This window comes from Platalea leucorodia, assembly GCF_965183815.1.
Source record: "Platalea leucorodia genome assembly, chromosome: W".
Taxonomy (NCBI): Eukaryota; Metazoa; Chordata; class Aves; order Pelecaniformes; family Threskiornithidae; genus Platalea; species Platalea leucorodia.
Window position 1 is genome coordinate 44048804 of NC_138859.1, and position 20612 is coordinate 44069415.

General features: G+C 43.3%; 1 protein-coding gene across 1 annotated transcript; it reads left to right on the forward strand.

The window, feature by feature from the left end:
- Positions 1-335: 335 nt before the first annotated feature.
- On the forward strand, positions 336-16902 carry LOC309601678 (SKA complex subunit 1-like; the record flags this gene model as incomplete). Its single annotated transcript, XM_082334844.1, has 6 exons — positions 336-423; positions 1934-2058; positions 2808-2899; positions 5841-5978; positions 10802-10971; positions 16754-16902. The coding sequence occupies 6 exons, from the start codon at positions 336-338 to the stop codon at positions 16900-16902; spliced, it is 762 nt and encodes a 253-aa protein (XP_082190970.1).
- Positions 16903-20612: the final 3710 nt, after the last annotated feature.

The window sequence follows — 20612 nt, forward strand, 5'->3', positions numbered from 1 at the left end:
GTAAACTTCCAACTCCATTAGTAGCGAACACGTTAATATAATAAAGATTTATACAGTTTCATGAGGAATCGTTGCACTGATATTACACCACATTTATCTCCAGAGTTCAGGGAAATTGCTTTGTCTTGCCTTATGCCAGTCACTTTGTACTTTCCTGTTTTCAATTTAGTAAAATAAGAGGTAGTTACTACATTTACTGATTCATTTAAGTTCCCTTTGCTTCTTTGACGCATCAGGGTCCTTTTAAAATTCTGTTTGTGTGCTTTGTGTTTGCAACGTAGGTCTTAAATCACTGCATTCTTTTTTATTTCCCTTCAGTATGATAATAGAGGAACATGGCGTCCTCAGACCTGGAAGATTTATGCTTTCACGTCAACACAAAGATTTCGACTATTAAAAAGACTCTTCAATTAAGAAGCATAGGTAAAGAAAATGAAGAGAGGGTTTTGGTTTGCACTTCCTTGCAGGAAATGGGAATGCTCTAATTAGAGAAGGAACGTAACATGAAGTGGAAATCAAGGAAAATATAGAGAAAAACAACAAAAGTGAGCAAGGATGGCAAAATGTGGCCAGCAGGGCGAGGGAGGGGATTCTGCCCCTCTGCTCCGCTCTGGGGAGACCCCCCCTGGAGCCCTGCGTCCAGCTCGGGGGTCCTCAGCACGGGAAGGACATGGAGCTGTTGGAGCGGGGCCAGGGGAGGCCACAGAAATGCTCCGAGGGTGGCCCAGCTCTGCTGTGAGGGCAGGCTGAGAGCTGGGGGGGTTCAGCCTGGAGAGGAGAAGGCTGCGGGGAGACCTTATTGTGGCCTTTCAGTACTTAAAGGGGGCCTACAAGAAAGATGGGGACAGACTTTTTAGCAAGGCCAGTAGCGACAGGACAAGGGGTGATGGTTTTAAACTAAAAGAGGGGAGATTCAGACTGGATATAAGGAAGAAATTTTTTACAATGAGGGTGGTGAAGCACTGGCACAGGCTGCCCAGAGAGGTGGGAGATGCTCCATCCTTGGAAACATTCAAGGCCGGGCTGGACGGGGCTCTGAGCACCCTGATCTGGTTGTAGATGTCCCTGCCAACTGCAGGGGGGATGGACTGGATGGGCTTTGAAGGTCCCTTCCATCCCAAAGCCTTCTATGATTCAAAAATGGGAGCATTATCAAGGAACCAGGTGCCAAGCAGAGAACATGAGCAAAATGAAAGTATGCTCCTCTGAGGGACTTGCAGACTGGGGGTTAATGCACCCTATATTCTATATACTTGGTGGGGAAAGCTCCAGATGGGAGAAGAAATATCTTGGTGAGTACATTAAGCCTAATTACAAAAATGTGCAAAGGCACAGATGGAGGTTTCTACAGGTGTCTTGTTCTGGCATTCCAGGAGTGCCTGGCTCTGATGTAAACACGCAGTGGGTAGCAAACTTACTTAAACTGAGGTATTGAAACTGATCTGCATGTTTTAGGTTTATCTCCTTTGCTAGGCACAAATAGACGTTACACAGGATGACTGAAACGTCGTTTGGGAGGGTCAGCTAGGGTAACCTCCTCTTTGAAGAGGAACTATAACCGTTTCCAAAGAGGGCAGTGGCTTTCTAGCTCCCCGAAAGAGAGGGAGATCATGAAGGAGAAGAGGGTGCTGCAGGCAAGCAGTTGTGAAAGCCAGGCCGTGTTTAAAAACTGTGTCCTCCCCCTGCAGCGGTAGTGGGTACAGCTCAGCGCTTCCCAGCATCGTGGTGGAGAGGGGCCTTTGTTCCCGCAGCAGCTTTGAACTCTGTGGGCTGTATGGAGTAGGAGGTTGACTGTTTGACCAGTGAATATTGCTGCTTCTCCTGGGAAGATACGGTGGTTGGGGAGCATAGAGTTAGTAGACAATCACTGTTTGTGGAGGGGAGGGAAATGGGATTTTGGTTTTGTTTTGGCTGAACGCTCTCTCTTTAACAGGTCAAGAACCATCCCTCAAATCTATGCTCTGTAAAACAGGAGATGAGATGGTTCTCTTGCATGAGCTCCTGAATAAAATGGAAACGGAAGTTCAACATCAAGAAAAACTGAAAAATTTGCTAAAAGTAATCTTTTTTTTTTTTTTTCCTGTTCATAAAATACCGAAGGATTCAAAGGAATTTTTGATAAGCGCGTAGTCGTTCTTTTCTAGATCCTAAGTTTGGATGCGTGAGGCTGCTTATAAGTGGAGCTGGCGCTCGGAATGGGCTTACTGGTGGTTTATTAAGCAGCTCTCCAGCATTGTGAATGTTAAGCTTCAAAAAAAAAAAAATTTGCACACATTGAAAGTATGTCTTTATCATAATAGATACTGTGATCTAAAGAGGAGTTCTATTTTTACATCCTTGCAAGAGCCGTGAAAACGATTCGATTAGAATATTTATCTGTTGGTTTAGCGTGTGTTTGCAGCGCCTTTGTGTGTTAAGTCTTTTGTGAAAGGGTTGTTTGGGGAACGTAGATGAGTTTTCCTGTAGATGAGTTTTCCTGTAGTATCTCATCATCACCACCACCATTCCCCTGCCCGGACCTGCTAGGGTATATTGTTAAAGATTTACTTCTTGCCCACTCAAATTTCTCTGACACTTTGAGGGCAAGGACAGTTAACCTTGTGTTTTCTCACTCTTAGCTTTTTTTTTTTTCCCCTGAGCTTTGCTAGTTGCTCTTGGGGAAATTAGGAAGTAAAGAGGTAAGATGATAGGGAGAGAGCAAACAACACCTGACACAGTTAAAAAATTATTTTAGCGTCACCCTAATAGTAAACTACTTGCTTGACATTAAGTGTCAGATTTCTGATGAAGTCTAACGTTAATTTCAGGAGCTCCAGAAGTCTGCTGAGAGAGAGCAAAATGAAGCACAGCACCTCCGTGAAAACATTCCTCCCTATCTGCCTAAACCAACTCGGAGCTGGTATGTGGTACCTGAGTGTGGAGGTAGCGGGCCACTCCCGGCAGCGTCCAGCTTCAGCGTTGTCCAGCTCTGCTCCTTTTACTGTGTATTAACTGTGAACTTTTGGGAGCTAAGCGTGTTATATGTATTGATTCTAGAGTTTGCTCTTGACTGCTACCAGGCTTGCGCTAGCACCCTAACAAATCCCTCAGGAAAAACCCATAAAATACCGAGCTGTTCAGATGGAAGCTTCCAGTGGCAGGTGTGAAATTATAGTAGAAAGCGAGTTCTTCGATAAATCTGAGCGTTCCTTGCTTTAGAATTGGAAACACACTGATTCGGTAGCTGCGGTACCTCAGGATTGAAGGGTGGGTTAGCGATCCAAATGCCGGGTCACTAGAACTGAAATTCAACACTGCTCTTCCAAATATCATTAAAAAAAAAAAAAAATCCTCTAACTCAATCATCTTTCTGTGGGGATTTGAATTATGGTTGTGGTATTTTTATTCTCCTTTCCCTGCAGCAGCCTGGCATTTATTTTAGCTGGTAATGACATCCACCTGCCTTTGAGAGGGCTGTACCGAGAAGCTGTTCAGAATAAAATAGCTCGAGTGAGAGAATGAGACACAAATATGTGAAACAACAGCTATTATTCAGAAGGTTCCTAAGACTTTATAACTCCGACGAGGTTTCTCAGAGTGGTCAGTTCCTTCGCTGGCCTGTTGGAACTGCTTTTTATTTTTGAGTGATGTTAGCGTGTGCCAGATGGGGGTCTCTTCTAGATTCTAACATCTGGAGATCTCACAGCTTGTTTCCACCCTTGTAGCTTGTCAGAATGCCTCAGTCTATTTCAATTCACTATGTGCCCTGAATCTATCAGCTTTACCTGGTCTCGCTCCTAATGCCAGGCAAACCTCAGGCTGAAAACATTACAGGTGTATTCCAGCAAAGTAAAAGGTTAAGGATGTGGAAACAAGGTTACAGAAGAGAAAAATAAACTGTAACTTTAGTGCGTAGCAATATTCTCATCCGTGTAGGTACTGCTTGTACTGAAACTTGGATTAATCTTATCTGGTAAAGTGATGACTTGCGCAAAAGCTTTTTTTCTGAACGCTGCCCTTCAGACATGAACCCTCAGTTTAGGAAATAGCCTCCTAAAATGTGTCTAGAGATATCTTGTTCCTTTTCAATTTCCTTTTCGATTTAGATCTTGCAGAATTTATTTTTTTATGTGTGAAAGAATGGAAGTTCTTCAGAAATTGTCACTGGGCTTCAGCCTTCTTTTCAGAACTTACTTTCTTAATTGAGGAAAAACCTTTACCTTAAGTTCACATTCGCTCCTGGGAATTGTTTAGATGCAAACGAGGCTTGTTTAGTGATTATATTACCTCTGATATCAAAAAGATTCTTTGGGATCTTGGTTTCACTTCCAGTCTTGTCCTGCTTTCGATCAAGAAGTTAATTGTGACACAAGTTTAGCTGCTCCTTCCCTTTCTAGACAGAACCACACATGTAAAACTAAGCAAGTTTTTTCCAATCATTTTCTACAGACTGTGCTCTGCCAGCTTACAACCGCTGTGCTGTCGGTGCCCGACAGACTGTAATTGGTCAGAACCCATCTGTATCGGTGTAAATGGGTCTTCAGTCCTTTTCCCCAAACCTTTCTCTGTTGACCCTCTCCGTTTCTGTTCCTCTGTGTCCCAAAATGCCTGGGGAGCTGATGGTTGAGTGAATCTCATGAGAGAAGTAACGTGGAGAGCAGGGCGAGCAGCTGAACACGGGTGAGACAGGCCTTCAAATCTCAGAAAGAATGAGAACGCCCATGCGGACGACTGGAACTTTAGCTGTTGTTTCTCTCCTGTGTTCTTGCTTTTGCTGTTCTTATTTACCGGAAGAATCTCACTGAAATAAAAAGCAAGTTCAACGTATCTAAGGCCTTTCCCTTCCAGATGCCAAAAGCAGAGCTTCCCCTGTCACTGTGTCCCGGCAGTTGGGGAGCCCAGCAGGTGGCACTCGCTGTCCTCCGCGCTGCAGCCGTCTTCCCTGGGAAATGGGACACCGGGTTTTGGGGGGGGTCACATCAAGTGACACATAAATCCCAGCCCTCTGTGCCATTCGTAGGGCCCCACGTCGCACGGAGATCTCTTCTTGTGGGAAGGTTAGATCAAAGCAGAGGATCAGTTCTTTGTGACAGGTCAGCTCGGCACTGCGTTAGTGATTTCTGTTGCGCATCACGGCCCCGTAACGTGCTTGTAGTCAGAGGACGGTGAATTTGGCCAAATGCACCCTCTTTGCTGTCCTTCTACCGATGAGTAGGAGAGCAGCTAGGTGGGTGGCTGGCAAATAACTCGGCGTTTGAGGCTCGAAGCTGAGGGTTTGGAGGAAGGGTGAATTTATAAAAGTAATGCTCTAATAATCACTCAAAGCAGGAAATTCCTCGGCTTTTGGGATCTTGCCAAAAAAAAAAAAAAAATTTATCCCAGCCTGCTGGATGGTGTTGAATCTCTTTGCTTCAAAAGATTAATGGATGAGTCAGGCTTCCCAAGATTTGAACTTCTTTCAAAGAGCTGTGAAGTATTTCGAATCCGCCTGTTAGGCTGCAGCTCTGTGCTGTGGTTCATCTGATAAAAAGCGAGGCCTCATGTTCTGTGAAATGTAATGGTACATTGAATTCTTAACTGCTCTGCGCTGCGTTTGGGCTGCTGCCAGTTCACCTGCTAGCAGCCTCTCTAGCTGAGAAATGAAGAGCTATAATGAAGTCAGCTAAAGTATGCAATTTGAAATCGAGTAGGCTTGCTTTATTTATTTTTCTTTCAGGAAAGATGGTGAATTGTGTTCATCCAGCCTAACAGATGGGTTGGAACTTAGGTCTGTGAGTAAGCAGACTTGATAATATAATATAATGCTATTCACCTTACCACTTATCTGCTATTTATACACTTAATATTCCTTCATTTTACAGCATCGCTGGGCTAACTGTGAAATGCGAAGAACAAACAAAAGTCGTAGAACCCGAACGTGGAAAGAAACCTGCAAAAGAGGCAAGACTTATTAAAGAAGCACCCTTAATAACTGTGGAAGAATTTGAAAGCGTTCCTGCGTAAGTTAAGCGTGGCTTTTCTTAGACCCTGTCATGCCAATTTGGGCGGCAAACGTAGGTTTGAGAAAGTGAGCTCTTGCAGAACTGAGATTGACAGAGATGTTTTGAAATTTTAAATGTTCCACAGGATGAAACATCACGATGGTAGCTCTAAATATTTTATATGCAATACTGGCAAACCTGAAAATGAAATGAATAGAGCTAATTAGGTTCTTTTTTAGGTATATGTTGGGAAGATCAGAACTAATCAGTTAAAACCCAAACCTCTGATCTCCAGAGTCACTTGAATTGTATGAACAGAAATATACTGGCTAACAGATGGGCTCTCTTCTTGTTTTGAGAACTGACGTGTAAAAAAAAAAAAAGCCATCATCTCATAAGATGAAAGGTACGGTTACGCTTAAAAGGAAGAATAATGATAAATGCTGGTTTTATTTGCCCCAGCTATTGGTTTCTGAAAGCTTCAAGTCTTGACTTATCAATCTGTTTTGAGACAGGAAAAGAAATCAGACTTGTTAAAAGCAAAAAAACACCTCCCACTGAAACATCCCAAATCTCTGGAATAGAAAGCTGTGGGCTTTTTCCCCTACCATCGGGACCTGATTAATAGATACCCTTGTCTGAAATCTGTCATGTAGGAATAACTTTGCTTAAATGGCATTTTGGGGCCAATGACAAATATTTCTGCAAAACCAAGAAAATTCTGTTGATGCCTAAGGCTAAATTGTTATCTAGACTCTAGATTCAGGTTGTTGCCTGACAACACTCGTTTCAATAAGATGTTTTTTTTTTTTTTTTTTTGAGTCTGTGTTTTACGTGAGGCTTTCAAATCATCTTTCCTATAGCTTTCAAAATTTTCAGGTGAGCAACGTCCATTTTCTTCCACCACATTGCTCGATCCAAAAAATGGAGGAGCCTGAATGTTGAGCTAATAATAAAGGACTCTCTTGGTTATTTCTTATAAGTGCACGCACCTGGTATTTTTATTCTGCAGGTCATCTCTAGTGTTTGGTGGGATTACTCCCTTAGGTACTTCTCTCCTGATAAAATTTTGGAAAGGTAAAGGTGGAGCATGGGAATTTTTGGTCTTTATTTCTGCTAAGGCAAGAGTAGACATAGACCATTCTAGCCAAATGTTGTTTCAGCCTCCGGTTAAAGCTATGATCTTCCCTGATAACCCCTTCAAGTGTTTCATTTTCCTTGAAAGTGGAAGGTTTTCCACTGCTGTTCGTGGGTGGGGAGAATGGGGACGGAGGCCAGCTGGATACTCTGATATTAATTGCTGGTTTATAGAAAGGTTGCATCTTAGACTCTGCTTGTGGGGCTATAGAAATATTTTTATTCAGATGGGAAAAGCCTCTTTGTTCTGTGGATTTCCATGAATTTAAATAGATCTATTAATCTACCGATTTTTTTCCTGTTGCTTGGCAGTGTTGTAATACAAGATTGGGGGAGTCCGCTAAGCTTGCCGTTTCACATACTATTTAATCAAATCTAAGCAGCAGCTGTTTGTGACCCAAATTTTCTCACTCCTAACATATTCTCCTAGAAGAATGAGAATCAGGTTCATCTCCCAGTTCTCCAGATCAGCACTGGTTCTGATGTAGGATCTCTCTAGGATCTGTTGGCAATAGTACCAAGGGATACTACTGCATTTTTATCCAGCTCCGGTCCCGGAGCCGCGCGGCTGTGCCTATGCTAAGCCTGTCTGAGGGACTTAATAAAGCACAACTGTGCATATGCACCACATATGTGTCTAAATCCCTTACCAGCTGGGTATTGTGGGTTTTGAATCAGCCAAGAGTCTCATTCCTCTCTCTTCCTTCCTACCACAGCTGTGGTAGATTGTAACTGAAAAACCTAGGTGGTTTTCCCCGACTTTGTGCTGAAAGGGAAGAAGAATCTATCCCTAACATCATTAGGGCACTAAAAGGGATATACATTCTTCAGTGACTTCATATTTTTAGAACTCTGCAGCGGGTATTTAAAGAAAATGCCTGCTGTGTTAAAGTGCAGACATGGAGCACCTCGATCAAACGCAATACTCTCGCACAGCAAAAAACTTGCAAATTATCTTAGCCTTCGAATCTGTTGCAGAAAGACGCTTTTTGGAGGAAGAAAAAGGGAATTGCGCAGTGGATGTCTCACTTAACTTTGAATTCAAGGCAAAGGAAAATGCTGGCTTTATTCTCTCTCTAAAATTCCTACCGCGTAAGATATTTTTAGAATCTGCGCATTCGTTATAACTCTAAAGTCTCAGAAGATGGTAACTTGGGGGAATATATGCTTCTTTTAGCCTAAGTGTTTTTGAGGGAGCAGGGCTGGCCATTAGGAGATTTATCTCTTTTCCAGTGGTATCTACGTGATATATTGATGTTGTTATTTTCTTTGAAGAACAGAGCACTGTGCTTTGGTTTTCATACCTATGGAAAAAAAAATGTTTTGAAAAGGGCTTCTGGGGCTTAAAAAAAGAAATTGGGTCACTTGGTTTTTTTTTTTTTTTCAAAAGTTCTGAATGTTTTTGGTTTTGGTGTAGTGAAGCAGATTTTGAAGTTATTTTAAATCTGAATTAAATGGATGAATTTGGAACTTCTCAACTTTATGTTTTTATATTAGCGTATGTATGGACTGAAATAAAGGTCAGCGTTTATGGGTGCGCTAGCCATGGCTGGAGAGAAACATGAGAAGTGTGGAACAGCTGGAGTTTTTACGATCCTGAGTTATGCACAGAAGAAAAATTCCACTTGACAGAGTTTAGGTTCAGATTAAGGTGCCTGCGTTTACGTGTCTGTGACGCGGGGGTCTCCACGCTCACTGAGTGCCCCCGCTCCCACTGTTGTCACCGAACGCCCGGTCAGTACAGTCGGCAAAACCAGAAAAGGGCTCAGCTGCCTGGCTGCTAATGGTGTTCTGCAGTTGCCTAAGCAGAACTGACTGGTGCCATCGCAGATGCTTTAGCACGTACTGCCAGGTTACTGAATTTTCTGTAAACCCCAGCACATCTGCTGGCCCTGTGTGAGCATCTTGGATGCCTGAGGGCCTCTCAAAGAGCGTTCGGTTCTGGGCTTTAGGCAACTGAATCCTGCTTCTCTGTTTCTGCGTCGGGATGAGCTGAGGTGTTCTCTTGGCTTTATTAAGTGTATTCACTCTATGTCTATTGATAGCGGGAGCATAGGAACTTAAATACAGGTATTTTATACCTCTGGCTTTAATCTTTGTAGCTCTGCACATTCCCCTGTGACTTTATAAATAGGCTAAGGGACGCGGAGAGAGCAATAAATAGCAGTTAATGTATACAGGCAAAGCCCTTCTCTGGTTATAGGCTGTGTTACTTGCTTAGGCTGAGCATGACTGCATTTCAGGGGTGGTAGCGCTGCTTTTATTTGAAAAGATGTTATGTCTGCCAAGTAGAGCGTTTTTATAAAAATGGGTGCACCTCCAACTTTGAATTTGGATTAATCAAAATATCAATAAAGTTGAAAACGGGCTACAAAGAAGTTAGTAGCAATTCAGTCTGGAATTAGAGAAGTTGCTTTGATTTCAGGAGTTGTTACACACCTCGTGCAGACCTGTCTCCCCGGCAGGGACTGGCTATTATTAAATTCTACAGCAAGCAGTTATTTTTAGTTGGCAATTGTGTAATGCCTGCCCACGTTCTGGTTTGGACTATTGACTTTATAATTGATTAGCTACTTGTGCTTTAAATTCTTTGTATGTTTTCCAAAGATTGAGTTTTTCCATTCAGATTAAAATGAGAGAAAAATTTCCTGTTCATTGATCTTTTCAATCTTATTGTCCCACAGCTTTTAGCTGCCTGATGTCCTGACCTACAGAACCCCATTCATTCTTAAACTGAATTTTAATGCTTTTCTCAATTCCACGCATCTGCAAACTGATACCGAACCAAATGCAAACGGCCGCGTTTGGGTCCTTGCAGTGGCTGAATGGTGATCGCAGGCTAATTCTAGTTGCAAGGTTGCCCTGGCTTTTACTGCAGTGTTTTCTGCGGTTTTGTTTTATATTTAGCTTACTGCTTGTCATATGAGTTTCAGATTTCATTTTTATATAATGGCTTCTCAGTTTGTAGCATGTTGCCTTTTCCCTGAATGCATGCCTTTACATCTATAAATGCTGAATAGCCTGACTTGCAAATATTCCAGCGTTCTAATATTTCCACATCACTTTGTTTTTTCTCTTCTGTGCTTCCTGTACCTCTAGGCTGTTATCAACAGATCTTATTATTTTAGTACTAGTTTTATGAAATGCTCTGAAAGTTCAGAAGCGGATGTATGTAGTGTAGAACTGTCTTTAGCTCAGTAGGCCGCACAATAAAATATAGAAAACAATATAAAAGTGATATTTCTTCCAAAAAACCCCCAAAGGAATGGCTGTAAGATCAAATACAGGTTATTTAGGATTGTGATATGAACCAAATTGCACTCTTAGGCAGAAACATTTAATTTCAGTTTTGGCTTGTGTTATGTTTTCTGCAAAGTTGCTTGATTTTTCTGCGTTTGTAGTTTAAGTGGTATGCTATAAAAGCAACCTTTATTCCGTTTTGAAACGCTCCTTACAGCTTAAGCACTGGATATTTTTTACTTCTTAATTTAACTTCCTAATGTTTTATCTTTCTGGCTTTTTAACATTCTTAAACAATCAAGGAAATGAACAAAATTAACTACGACGTTTATTCATTAACACAAAGCAGAAGAAACCGCCTCTAACTAGGAATAGCATGTTCAATTACGGCTGATGAAAGAGCAAAATAAACACGGAACTTCATTTGTGACTTTCTGGTTACTGATTTTTATTTTTATTTGTAGGTATATGAAAGGTCGTTTAACATATGATCAGATTAATGCAGTTGTTCAAGATATGAACAAGGCTGTGGTGGGCAAGTACAAGATCTTGCATCAGCCTTTGAAATCTATGAATACGGCAGTCAGAAATCTCTACCACAGATTCCTGGAAGAAGAAACTAAGGATACAAAAGGTATTTTTTTTTACCTTTGCTTGTACCAAACTCACGGCATTTGGATATCGCAGCCCAAGTATAAAAATACCGGACAAAATATTGAATGACTAATGACAGCACGTGCTTTTCATGTTACGGTGTAACTTATAACATCTTATTCTCAGAAAACAGTCCATCCAGGCACTCTGGAATTTGGTGGAATGGTTTAACCTGTGGGAGTGTTTAAAACCATCAGTCCTGAAAAATTTTAGAAAACCTGCTATTGCTTATTCTCAGATGGAGAACAGGGAGGGGAAAAAAAAAATAATCTGTAGACTTAGCAGGGCTTTCCCTCCCTTCCCAGCACGGGGTGCCACGGTCTAAATCAGATTTGGCCCGGAAGAATTTCTGTCCGCTCCAGGGGGGCAAACAACGCTTCGACAGTCCGGAGCAATGAAAGTTGTGGTTCTCCCTTGAGATACGGGGAGGAGAACAGAAATGAGGTTCGTCTCCAGATCAGATTCTAGGCCATAAGGATTAAAAGTGTCTTATTGCTATACAGAACTGGGTGGTCAGTATAAAATCCAGTCACCTCTTCTGGATAAAGTCCTATAGTGTAGCAACAAGGGTTATTGTTGTGACTGAAGTTTTTTCCCATAACTGATTCGGTTACTTTTTATTTATTTTCACTGAAAACATGTCACTTTCACAGTGTGTTGTAGCAAAAACTTTGAGCGTGCAAAAATTTAATTCGGAATCACTACAAGTTCTGGAAACTCCTAGTTTGATAACCAAACTGCATAAACGGTGTTTTCAGTTTTTGAGCTAGAATGGACATGAACTGTTAAAAATGTGTTCTGAAGTTGGGAAATCTGGGTAATCAGTCATGCTGCAGTGACTTTGTGGAAGAGACAGGGCTGTCTGATAACCTTAAAAAGTTCTCTCCTCCTAAAAGCATAGAGGGAGCGAAAATGCACCAAAATCTCTCTCAATTTAAAAGCAAGTTGTACTTACAGGTTTGTTTTTCCAAAGATATGTGGCACAGTAGATCTCTAATATTAAAATCTCCTTTTTGACATTCCTTTCCTTTTGAGAACAAGTATGTAATTATTCCTGGAGGGGTGTACTGCACGTATCAAGCTTGGCGGTGTCCTTAGAATGCCCTCGTGTTTCCGAGTTCAGACATAAAGCGTGGAGCAAACTCTCTTCTGTCTCACAGAAAGAGAGCTCTTTTTCTGACAAGACCTTGGCGCCCGCCTCTCGATTTTCGCCCTGGACAGAACGCAAGAACATTCTGCTCTAAGCGCGTTCACTGGGTGCTCAGGAGTCACCTTCTGACAAACCACGGCTTTTTCTTCCTTCCTTTGGATTTGTTGCTGATCAAGACTCTCACTATTTATGGTATGGCGATAACAGCGCTAACTTCTAGATTCTAAATGCATCTCTTCTGTAGGGAAGGAATTCTGATACGATGCCTGGCACTTTATTTTGAGACCTATAGGATAAACCTGTCATATGAAAGTCAGTGTTGTAAAGGACTTTAATAAAAACATGCTGAAGGCACGCAGCTAGACTACTTCACGTGACTGGCTTCTGATTTGGCCTTGGATAGTTTGGGTTTTTTTTCTAGACAAGTTCTGCTTCAGTCTAACAATGGCTCGTATTAATCTGGGATTTCTTAACATACTCGCTTCATCATTTTTAACTTAAGAGTATTTTTTTGCTTTAACTGTTACTGTCCTCAGGACGACAGTAAGGAGTTTGAGCCCATGGCTATAGAGGAGAGGCTAAACTCTAGAAGGGCCTTCCTAGGCCTGGAATGCTGCTTAGTCTGTATTGTGATCTACAGCAGCCTCGGCTGCAACGAAGGAGCCGTTCTAGCAACTTGAGAAAGCTACAACTAGTCAGAGAGAAGTTTCTACCAGAAAGGGTTTTTTTTTCAATCTGAAAAACTGAGGCTTTTAATTTCTTCAAGTACCTGAGAGACGGTCTTTATTTTCTTGCTTATGTTGGAAAATTCAGTTAGGAAACTAGGACATTCAGCATCTAAGAGAGTGTGTGTGTGTGTGTGTGGTAGGTTGTTTTGGTTTTGTTTGTTGTGACTAATCATCTAGAAAGTCTAGAGAAAAGGTCTGGCAGGCTGTCAGATGGCTCTTATCTGGCCAGCACAAAATGATTAAATGTCTTTATCCATTGCAGTTTTCAGGACGAGGTTGTGCATTCATTGATTTGTTTGCTTAAATTTCTGCTGTGAGTGTCTCTGCTTAGGATTCCCACAGTTTCTCAGCCTGGGCTGATTGCCAACCGACCTCTTCCTCTGATTTCAAGAGGAGAAAAGATGCTGCCTGGTTTATCAGGGTAACTTCCCAGCCAGTAAGGTGATTCAGTTAGTTTAGCTAGTTATTTAGCGCATGGGCCTGCTGTTTCCAACCAACCCACTGCCCTTCAGCCAGCTCTGGTTTCTTCATGAAAAAGATCCTGCTATGCTGCACGTTGCTGCCCTGAATTCTGGGCAAATACACGAAGAAATCGTATTCTGCACAGATTCAGGATATTCCGATGTTCCCCCAGATACTGCGAAACCGGTATGCGGGTTATCCCTGGCTTCCTAATACCATTTAGGGGTATTGCCCTGTTACTGGAAATTGCAAATGGTCTCTATCCAACCGTAGTTATATTTTAAGTGGTTATGCAGGTTTTTTCTTTTCCTAGTAAACAACCTTTCTACTTTTCATCTGTATGTGAATTCGGCAGTGTTGCAAGCTCTGAAATTCCAGTATAGTTCCCATCTGGGGGAAGACCTCCAGCTTTTGACAGTTACTGTCTCTGGAAGATTCTGTTTCCTATTAGACATCTGCGTCACCAACTCTCAAAGGCCCAGCCTGTGAGAAAACGTGGCCTGTTATTCTTCAACAGGCAATATTTTGGGGAACCCAATATTTTGGGGAACGCTGCGCCTATAAACAGCACTCCGGGACCTTAGTTCTAATGGCCGTCGCATCCTTGGATGCTCCTTCAGAGCGGAGCGCGTGTCCTGTTAGATCACTCACAAGATGAAATTTCAAGATGAAGCGTTTACATAAAAACATAGATTTGCCTGTGTAAACCTCCATTGTACTTGTTTAATGAATAAATAAAAGCTTTCCTGGCATCTTCAGCTTTCCAGCTAGCATCAGCTACTTTCTCCTTAGTTACACACTGGAAGGACTCTCCAATAAATAGCAAGAAGAGATGCTCCATCTTATCTAAGATGGTGCTGCCTCTGCCTTACTTTAAGGGTAAAAGGAGGAGGGAGAACGCTGTCCTCTTTTCCCGAGCTAGAACACCCCTAGCCTTGCGACTTCTCGTAAGACTTGGAAGCACAACACTACAAAAGACTATGTTATTTCCTTCTACTTACTCTCCTTCGAGATAATTGGACGTTTCTTCCTTATACCTGAATTAGCACGTTGCTGGTTTCAGATTGCTTTTCATTCTTACGGTTTTGTGAAGATGCGTGGTTAAAACCTTACTCCATGTTACAGGAAGTATTAAATGTGCAGTCATTTTACGAGATCTATAATTATCTCCTATCTCAGCAGCATATAAAGACTGAATGTGAAGTCACAGCTGGTGGATTTAGCTGTGGAGTCCTTAGAATAACTCCTTCCTTCCCCGTGTCTGCTGTTAGCTTGTGGGGACTTTCTCTTGGCGTTCTGTTGCGGGCGTTTTAAACGCTTTAACTCCAGTCAAGGCCTTGGTTTCTTACAAGCGCTGGATAATGAGAATTTCCTTTCAAAGTAGTTAATCAACTACAAGAAGGGATGGGCCGCCAGCTCTGATGCAGGACCTTCCTATGCCATTTTCTTAAAGAGACACGGGGAGGATGCCTTTCCATGCGGTTAGTCTTTTTCTTGCATTTTCTTAATCAACGTAGAATTATTCTTTTCCAAATCTGATGGAAGTCACGGGAACGGTGGGCTGCATAGCTCAGATGTACGCAGGGCTCCTTGCTTTTATTTGCAAAGGGCCAATTCCAGAACTTGAGTGCCTGCTGAGAGAACGTCATCAGGCCACAGCTTATTTCAGACGTTGCAGAGCGATTACTTGGGATTCAAATTACGCTGCTACTCAACCGCGTTCCACGACTGAAACACCGAAACGTGACGCCTTTCTCTGTAAAGCTGTGCTATGATCTTTGGGCATGGGTTGTGCTCACGTCAGTGCTTTGGATGTCAGTAAGAGCAGAACACCTACGGGCAAGGCCTCAAAGCGTTTACTGTTAGCCATCAAGGCTCTTCAAGGTGTGCTGTCAACTGATTTTTGTACTATCCCCATCTTCTGGCACATCTGCGGAACGTCTCCTCTCTGGCACTGGGTGCTGTTTTGGACTGCCACGGACTTTATACCCTGATAGAGGAGCCTGGATGGTTTGAGAGATGTAGTAGATACAGCTGACAACAGCCGGAGCTCGCTCCCTCACAATATGCTCCTCTCTAAATTGGAAGGATATGGATTGGATGCGCGGACTGTTCGGTGGATAAGGAATTGGCTGGATGGTCACATCCAGAGGGTAGTGGTCAAGGGCTCGATGTCCAGATGGAGACTAGTGACAAGTTGTGTCCCTCAGGGGTCCATACTGGGGCCAGTGCTGTTTAATATCTTCATCAATGACATAGACAGCGGGATCGAGTGCACCCTCAGCAAGTTTGCCGGTGACACCGAGCTCAGTGGTGCCGTCAACATGCCTGAGGGACGGGATGGCATCCAGAGGGACCTGGGCAGGCTGGAGAAATGGGCCTGTGTGAACCTCGTGAGGTTCAACAAGGCCAAGTGCAGGGTCCTGCACCTGGGTCGGCGCAACCCCCGGTATCAGCACAGGCTGGGGGATGGAGGGATGGAGAGCAGCCCTGAGGAGAAGGACTCGGGGGTGCTGGGGGATGAAATGCTGGCCATGAGCCGGCAATGTGCTCTGGCAGCCCAGCAAGCCAAGCGTCTCCTGGGCTGCATCCCCTGCAGCGTGGGCAGTGGGGCGAGGGAGGGGATTCTGCCCCTCTGCTCCGCTCTGGGGAGACCCCCCTGGAGCCCCGCGTCCAGCTCGGGGGTCCTCAGCACGGGAAGGACATGGAGCTGTTGGAGCGGGGCCAGGGGAGGCCACAAAAATGCTCCGAGGGTGGCACAGCTCTGCTGTGAGGGCAGGCTGAGAGCTGGGGGTGTTCAGCCTGGGGAGGAGAAGGCTGCGGGGAGACCTTATTGCGGCCTTGCAGTGCTTAAAGGGGGCTTGGAAGAAAGATGGGGACAGACTTTTTATCAGGGCCTGTAGCGATAGGACAAGGGGTGATGGTTTTAAACTAAAAGAAAGTAGATTCAGACTGGATATAAGGAATAAATTTTTTCCAGTGAGGGTGGTGAAGCACTGGCACAGGTTGCCCAGAGAGGTGGGAGATGCCCCATCCTTGGAAACATTCAAGGCCAGGTTGGACGGGGCTCTGAGCAACCTGATCTGGGTGAAGATGTCCCTGCTGATGGCAGGGGGGATGGACTGGATGGGCTTTAGAGGTCCCTTCCCACCCAAACCATTCTATGGTTCTATGATTCTCACTGAATGGGGCCTGTGGACGATGCAGGGTGGTTGAACTTAATGGGAAGGTTGGTAATTCTTCTTTCTGGTGACAAATTCGGAAAGTAGAACAGAGTTCCTGAGAGGAACGTCCTACCACTGATTACATTTTTTCATCAACGTGTGGAATTGTTAAAAAGAGGTTGTATTGTTACTTGTGAAATGTTAAGTGTATCCTACAACATAGTCATTTCTATAGCAAAGGCATTCTTTGTTTTCCAGGTGAATTTTTTATTGTGGAGGCTGATATCAAAGAGTTCACTCAACTGAAAGTGGATAAGCGCTTCCATAGGATCCTCAATATCCTGCGTCACTGCCAGAGAGTGAAAGAAGTTCGTGGCTCAAGACTTGTCCGCTACGTCATCTGCTAATGAGCTTTCCATGTTCTGCTTACCCAGGATACAGAAGGCAGAAATATTTTGAGATGCAGAGAGATTTTGTTGTCTGCAGAGAGATTCTATGTGTGGGCGTTCCTCTTCAGCTCTCTTATTTTCTAAAAGGCAGCGGTGGGGAACCAAGAAGTGTTTTTTCAGACGTCTATCCTAAATTAGGAGTGGCAATATCAAATGGCCTTTGAGTATTTAAGTTTTGCTTTGAAAACTTGAGAGGAACTACTGTCTTTTGGTAAATTACAAATGCGAACCAGAGAGGCAATTGGCACACCTGTGGTCACAGGCGGTTTTAATCACATTTTCAGGTCAGCACTTGAAAGTTAAATTCTCTGCGTGTTAATAATGTTCCTTTTGTGTTTATGAGTTGGAGACTGTGTTTAAGGCTCTGTAGCTACTCAAAGGAAGCATTTGATTCTTCTTTTTTTTTAATCCCTCAAACCAATTTCCAGATTTCCTTTTCTTAACCTTTTTCTTCTTATCCTAATTGTATGGTTTGGAGTTTCCTGCATCGCTCGAACAGGAAGATCTGAGGTGGTTTAAACATTTCCAGACTGACGATCGGTAGTTCTGTTAGCCATGTGGTTTTCATACTTCATCATGCAGCCAGATTTTTCCCCTCAGACCAACCCATTAGACTGAAACAGTGGAGCCGTGGGGTTTTTTAAGTGAAAATGTTGACTTTTGCTTTGAAAATACTGGTCGAACTCATCGCAGTTTTACCATAGAAGCTTACTTTCAAATGACCTATTAGTGTAGTAAGTTCCACAGTAGAATTATTGTGATAAATATCGACTCTGCAGGTAATCAAAACTGTTTCGATAAGAAAAGCTATGGTCTTTTTCTTCCGTAAGCCTGTATCTGCTGTTATCCTAACATCTAACCTAAAATACCTCCTCTTGTACCCTGTCAGTGTTAAGGTGACAATTTAATGAGCAAAAGACCCTGAATGAGCTTTGAGCTTTCTCAATAAAAAGATCCTGGTGAGTGCTATATAATCCCAGATTCTCATTTTTTTTGTGTGTGTGGAGGGTGGTTGGTTTTTGGGGGGTTTTTTGTTCTTTTTGCCCTGCGACGCTCAGATCCAAGCTGAGGTCTCTCTTCTGCATCGTATTGGAATATATTTCAGATAAACACACAGCATGGGAGGATGTGCAAAATCAGTTTCCATAGGTTGAGTCCACCTGGTTTTTGCAAAGCTTATTTTATATTAAATAAAGTGTAAAGGTTTGGGTCTATGGATCGTCAGGTCCTTTTATTTTTTGTTTGTTTGTTTGCTTGCTTTTTGTTTTGCCCAGCTTTTAACGTACTCTTAAGAGCCTTTCAAGATTCAGGACTCGCAACCTTCTATTTAATAAAAAGCAATCTCCTCATAAAGCAGTTGCACTGGCTTGCCCTTTATTTCATGTTTGGTTTTGACATTTCCAGGTGACTTGCTCCAGACTGGCCAGCAGCTTCTGTTTTCTTCTGCTCTCCTCTGATCGTCCGACCCCTCAGCTCTCCAGCCTGCACCAGGAGGAGATCCCATTGCATAGGCATCCCTAGAGGGAGGTCGGTCTGTTGGACGCGGGGCTGTTTCAATATTTACAGCACGTTGACTTGTCTTCCTCTGCAATTTATTTTGGGCTTTAACTGTAAAAGGGTGGGGAAGAAGCAAAAAGAGCCCCACACGGCCCCCAAAGAACTGTGTCCAAGTGGACGCTTTGTTGTAAGGAGAGGTCTAAGTATCCGGGATGGTTACGGCAGGTTTAAAAAGGAACTTGTTGATGGGCAAATGAGACTGAGAGACAGGTTTCTAATGTTTTAATTATAATAATAATAATCAGGGAAAGATGAGAGACCCTTTCTTAACGATTGTTTAAAAGTTGCTGTTTTCAAAAGGTCTGATTCCTCACCGTTCAAATGAGCAGGACTTTGGATCGTGAAAGCCCTGCGTAGCCCTAGGGACAGGAAACACGCAGCTGCGGCAGCTCTGCGGGACCTTTTGGCCAGACGCAGAATCTGCACGAGCAGATTTAAAGGCTGGAGCGAAGCGAGAGCAACAGAAATCGGGCAAGCTCGCAGTGACCGTGCCCTCTGGCAGCTGGTATAATGGCAAACTGTAGCCAAAGACTAACCTGTGCTTCTAAAATGGCCGAGCGTTGCTTGCGCCAGCGTGCAGTGTGATTGTGCTCACCACAGCCCGATGGCTGCTTGTTGCCAACAGGGTTTTTCTTTTTTTATATTTAGGTTGAGGCTGGGGCCCTAGAGATTGCCTTCTGCTAGATATTAAAAAACAAAACCTGATCGTATACAACATAACCTTGGTTTTGGCATATTCACAGTAAAGTCCTGATAATTTCATCAAAAGTTGTTTTGTTTTGGGTTTTTTTTTTGTTCAGGTGTCATCACTATGTGGTTTTTTTGCGTTTTTTTTCTTAGTACTTGTTTCGGTCTGGGTAAGCTTAGTTGCTGCATGAATATTTTTCTCCTGCCTGTAATTCCTTTTAATGTTTCGTTGTGGGGATTGCAGTTTGTGATTAATTAGATGTTGGTTAACAGCTTTCAGTCTGTTACTATGGAGTTTTTAATTTTCTAAACTATTTTCCCTCGGGCAGATTCTCACAAATGTGCTCATTATTTTAAATCCCCTATCCTAACGTTCTGCTTTCTTTCTTTTACTTCTCACGAGGAAGTCTGGCCATGGATTGTGGTCGCTTACTGTACCCTTCCACCTTCCTCCCTCAAAAACTTCACGCTGACTTGCGAGCTGGAAAAGCGTAACGCCCTGGTGTCGCAGGCGCTCAACGAGTTCCTGTCTCTTCTCTTGAATGAGTTTTTGGTGTTTCCAAAGTGGTTTGGGGACAAAAAGGTTGCCTCCAAAGATGACTACCTTATTTCTCTCTTTGGCTAGCGCTCCCCGTGTCTTTCCTCAGCGTACAATTGGCAATAGTGCTAGATATCAGTAAGTGTTTCTGCCAGGCCTGCCAGATGGTTTAATGTAATACTCCTCCAAAATATAACTAACTTGCAGCTTTCCAGTGCTAACTTGCACTCTTCCAAATGTCAGCTTCTCTGATATTTCAGCTTCTGAAAAAAAGGAAATAAAACTGAGGTAACGGGAATTTAATTACCTGATCCGCGAGAAAGGAATTGTCTTCTTTCCGCAGCCTTAATCCGTTCTCTTCAGGACGCAGCTCGGTTCGTGCTTTCACACCCATTGCTCTCTACCCGCCCCGGACATCGCGGGAGCCGTAAGGAACAGGAGAAGCGGTCGATGAATACGTATTTGGTGAGCAAAGGTACCTCCTCGGGCTGGTCTAGACAAAATACAGCACTTAATATTTGTGATCATCTGATGTGATGCGGTAAACGTCCTGGGCAGAGGTGGAAAGATGTTATAAATAAATGTCTGTTAAATTTGGCCTTGACAGTCAGCAATCAAACTGAATCCTATTGCCCTGCGCGCAGTGGCGGGGTTTGGAGGACGGGAAAGACGCCGTTGTGCAACGTTGCTTTCTCGTTGTCAAAGCCTGGCAGGAACAGGACTGATGAACTGCCCGACCGTGCCGCTTGGAAGAAGAAAGCCAGCGACATGCGGGGGTCCCAGGGGAGTTGGGTTTTGTGCCTGTCGGGGACCCACGCATGCATCCAAAAAGTTGAGACGAAGCAAAGTTGCTTCTTAAAATGCTCTTTGTTCCTGCTGCTTTGCT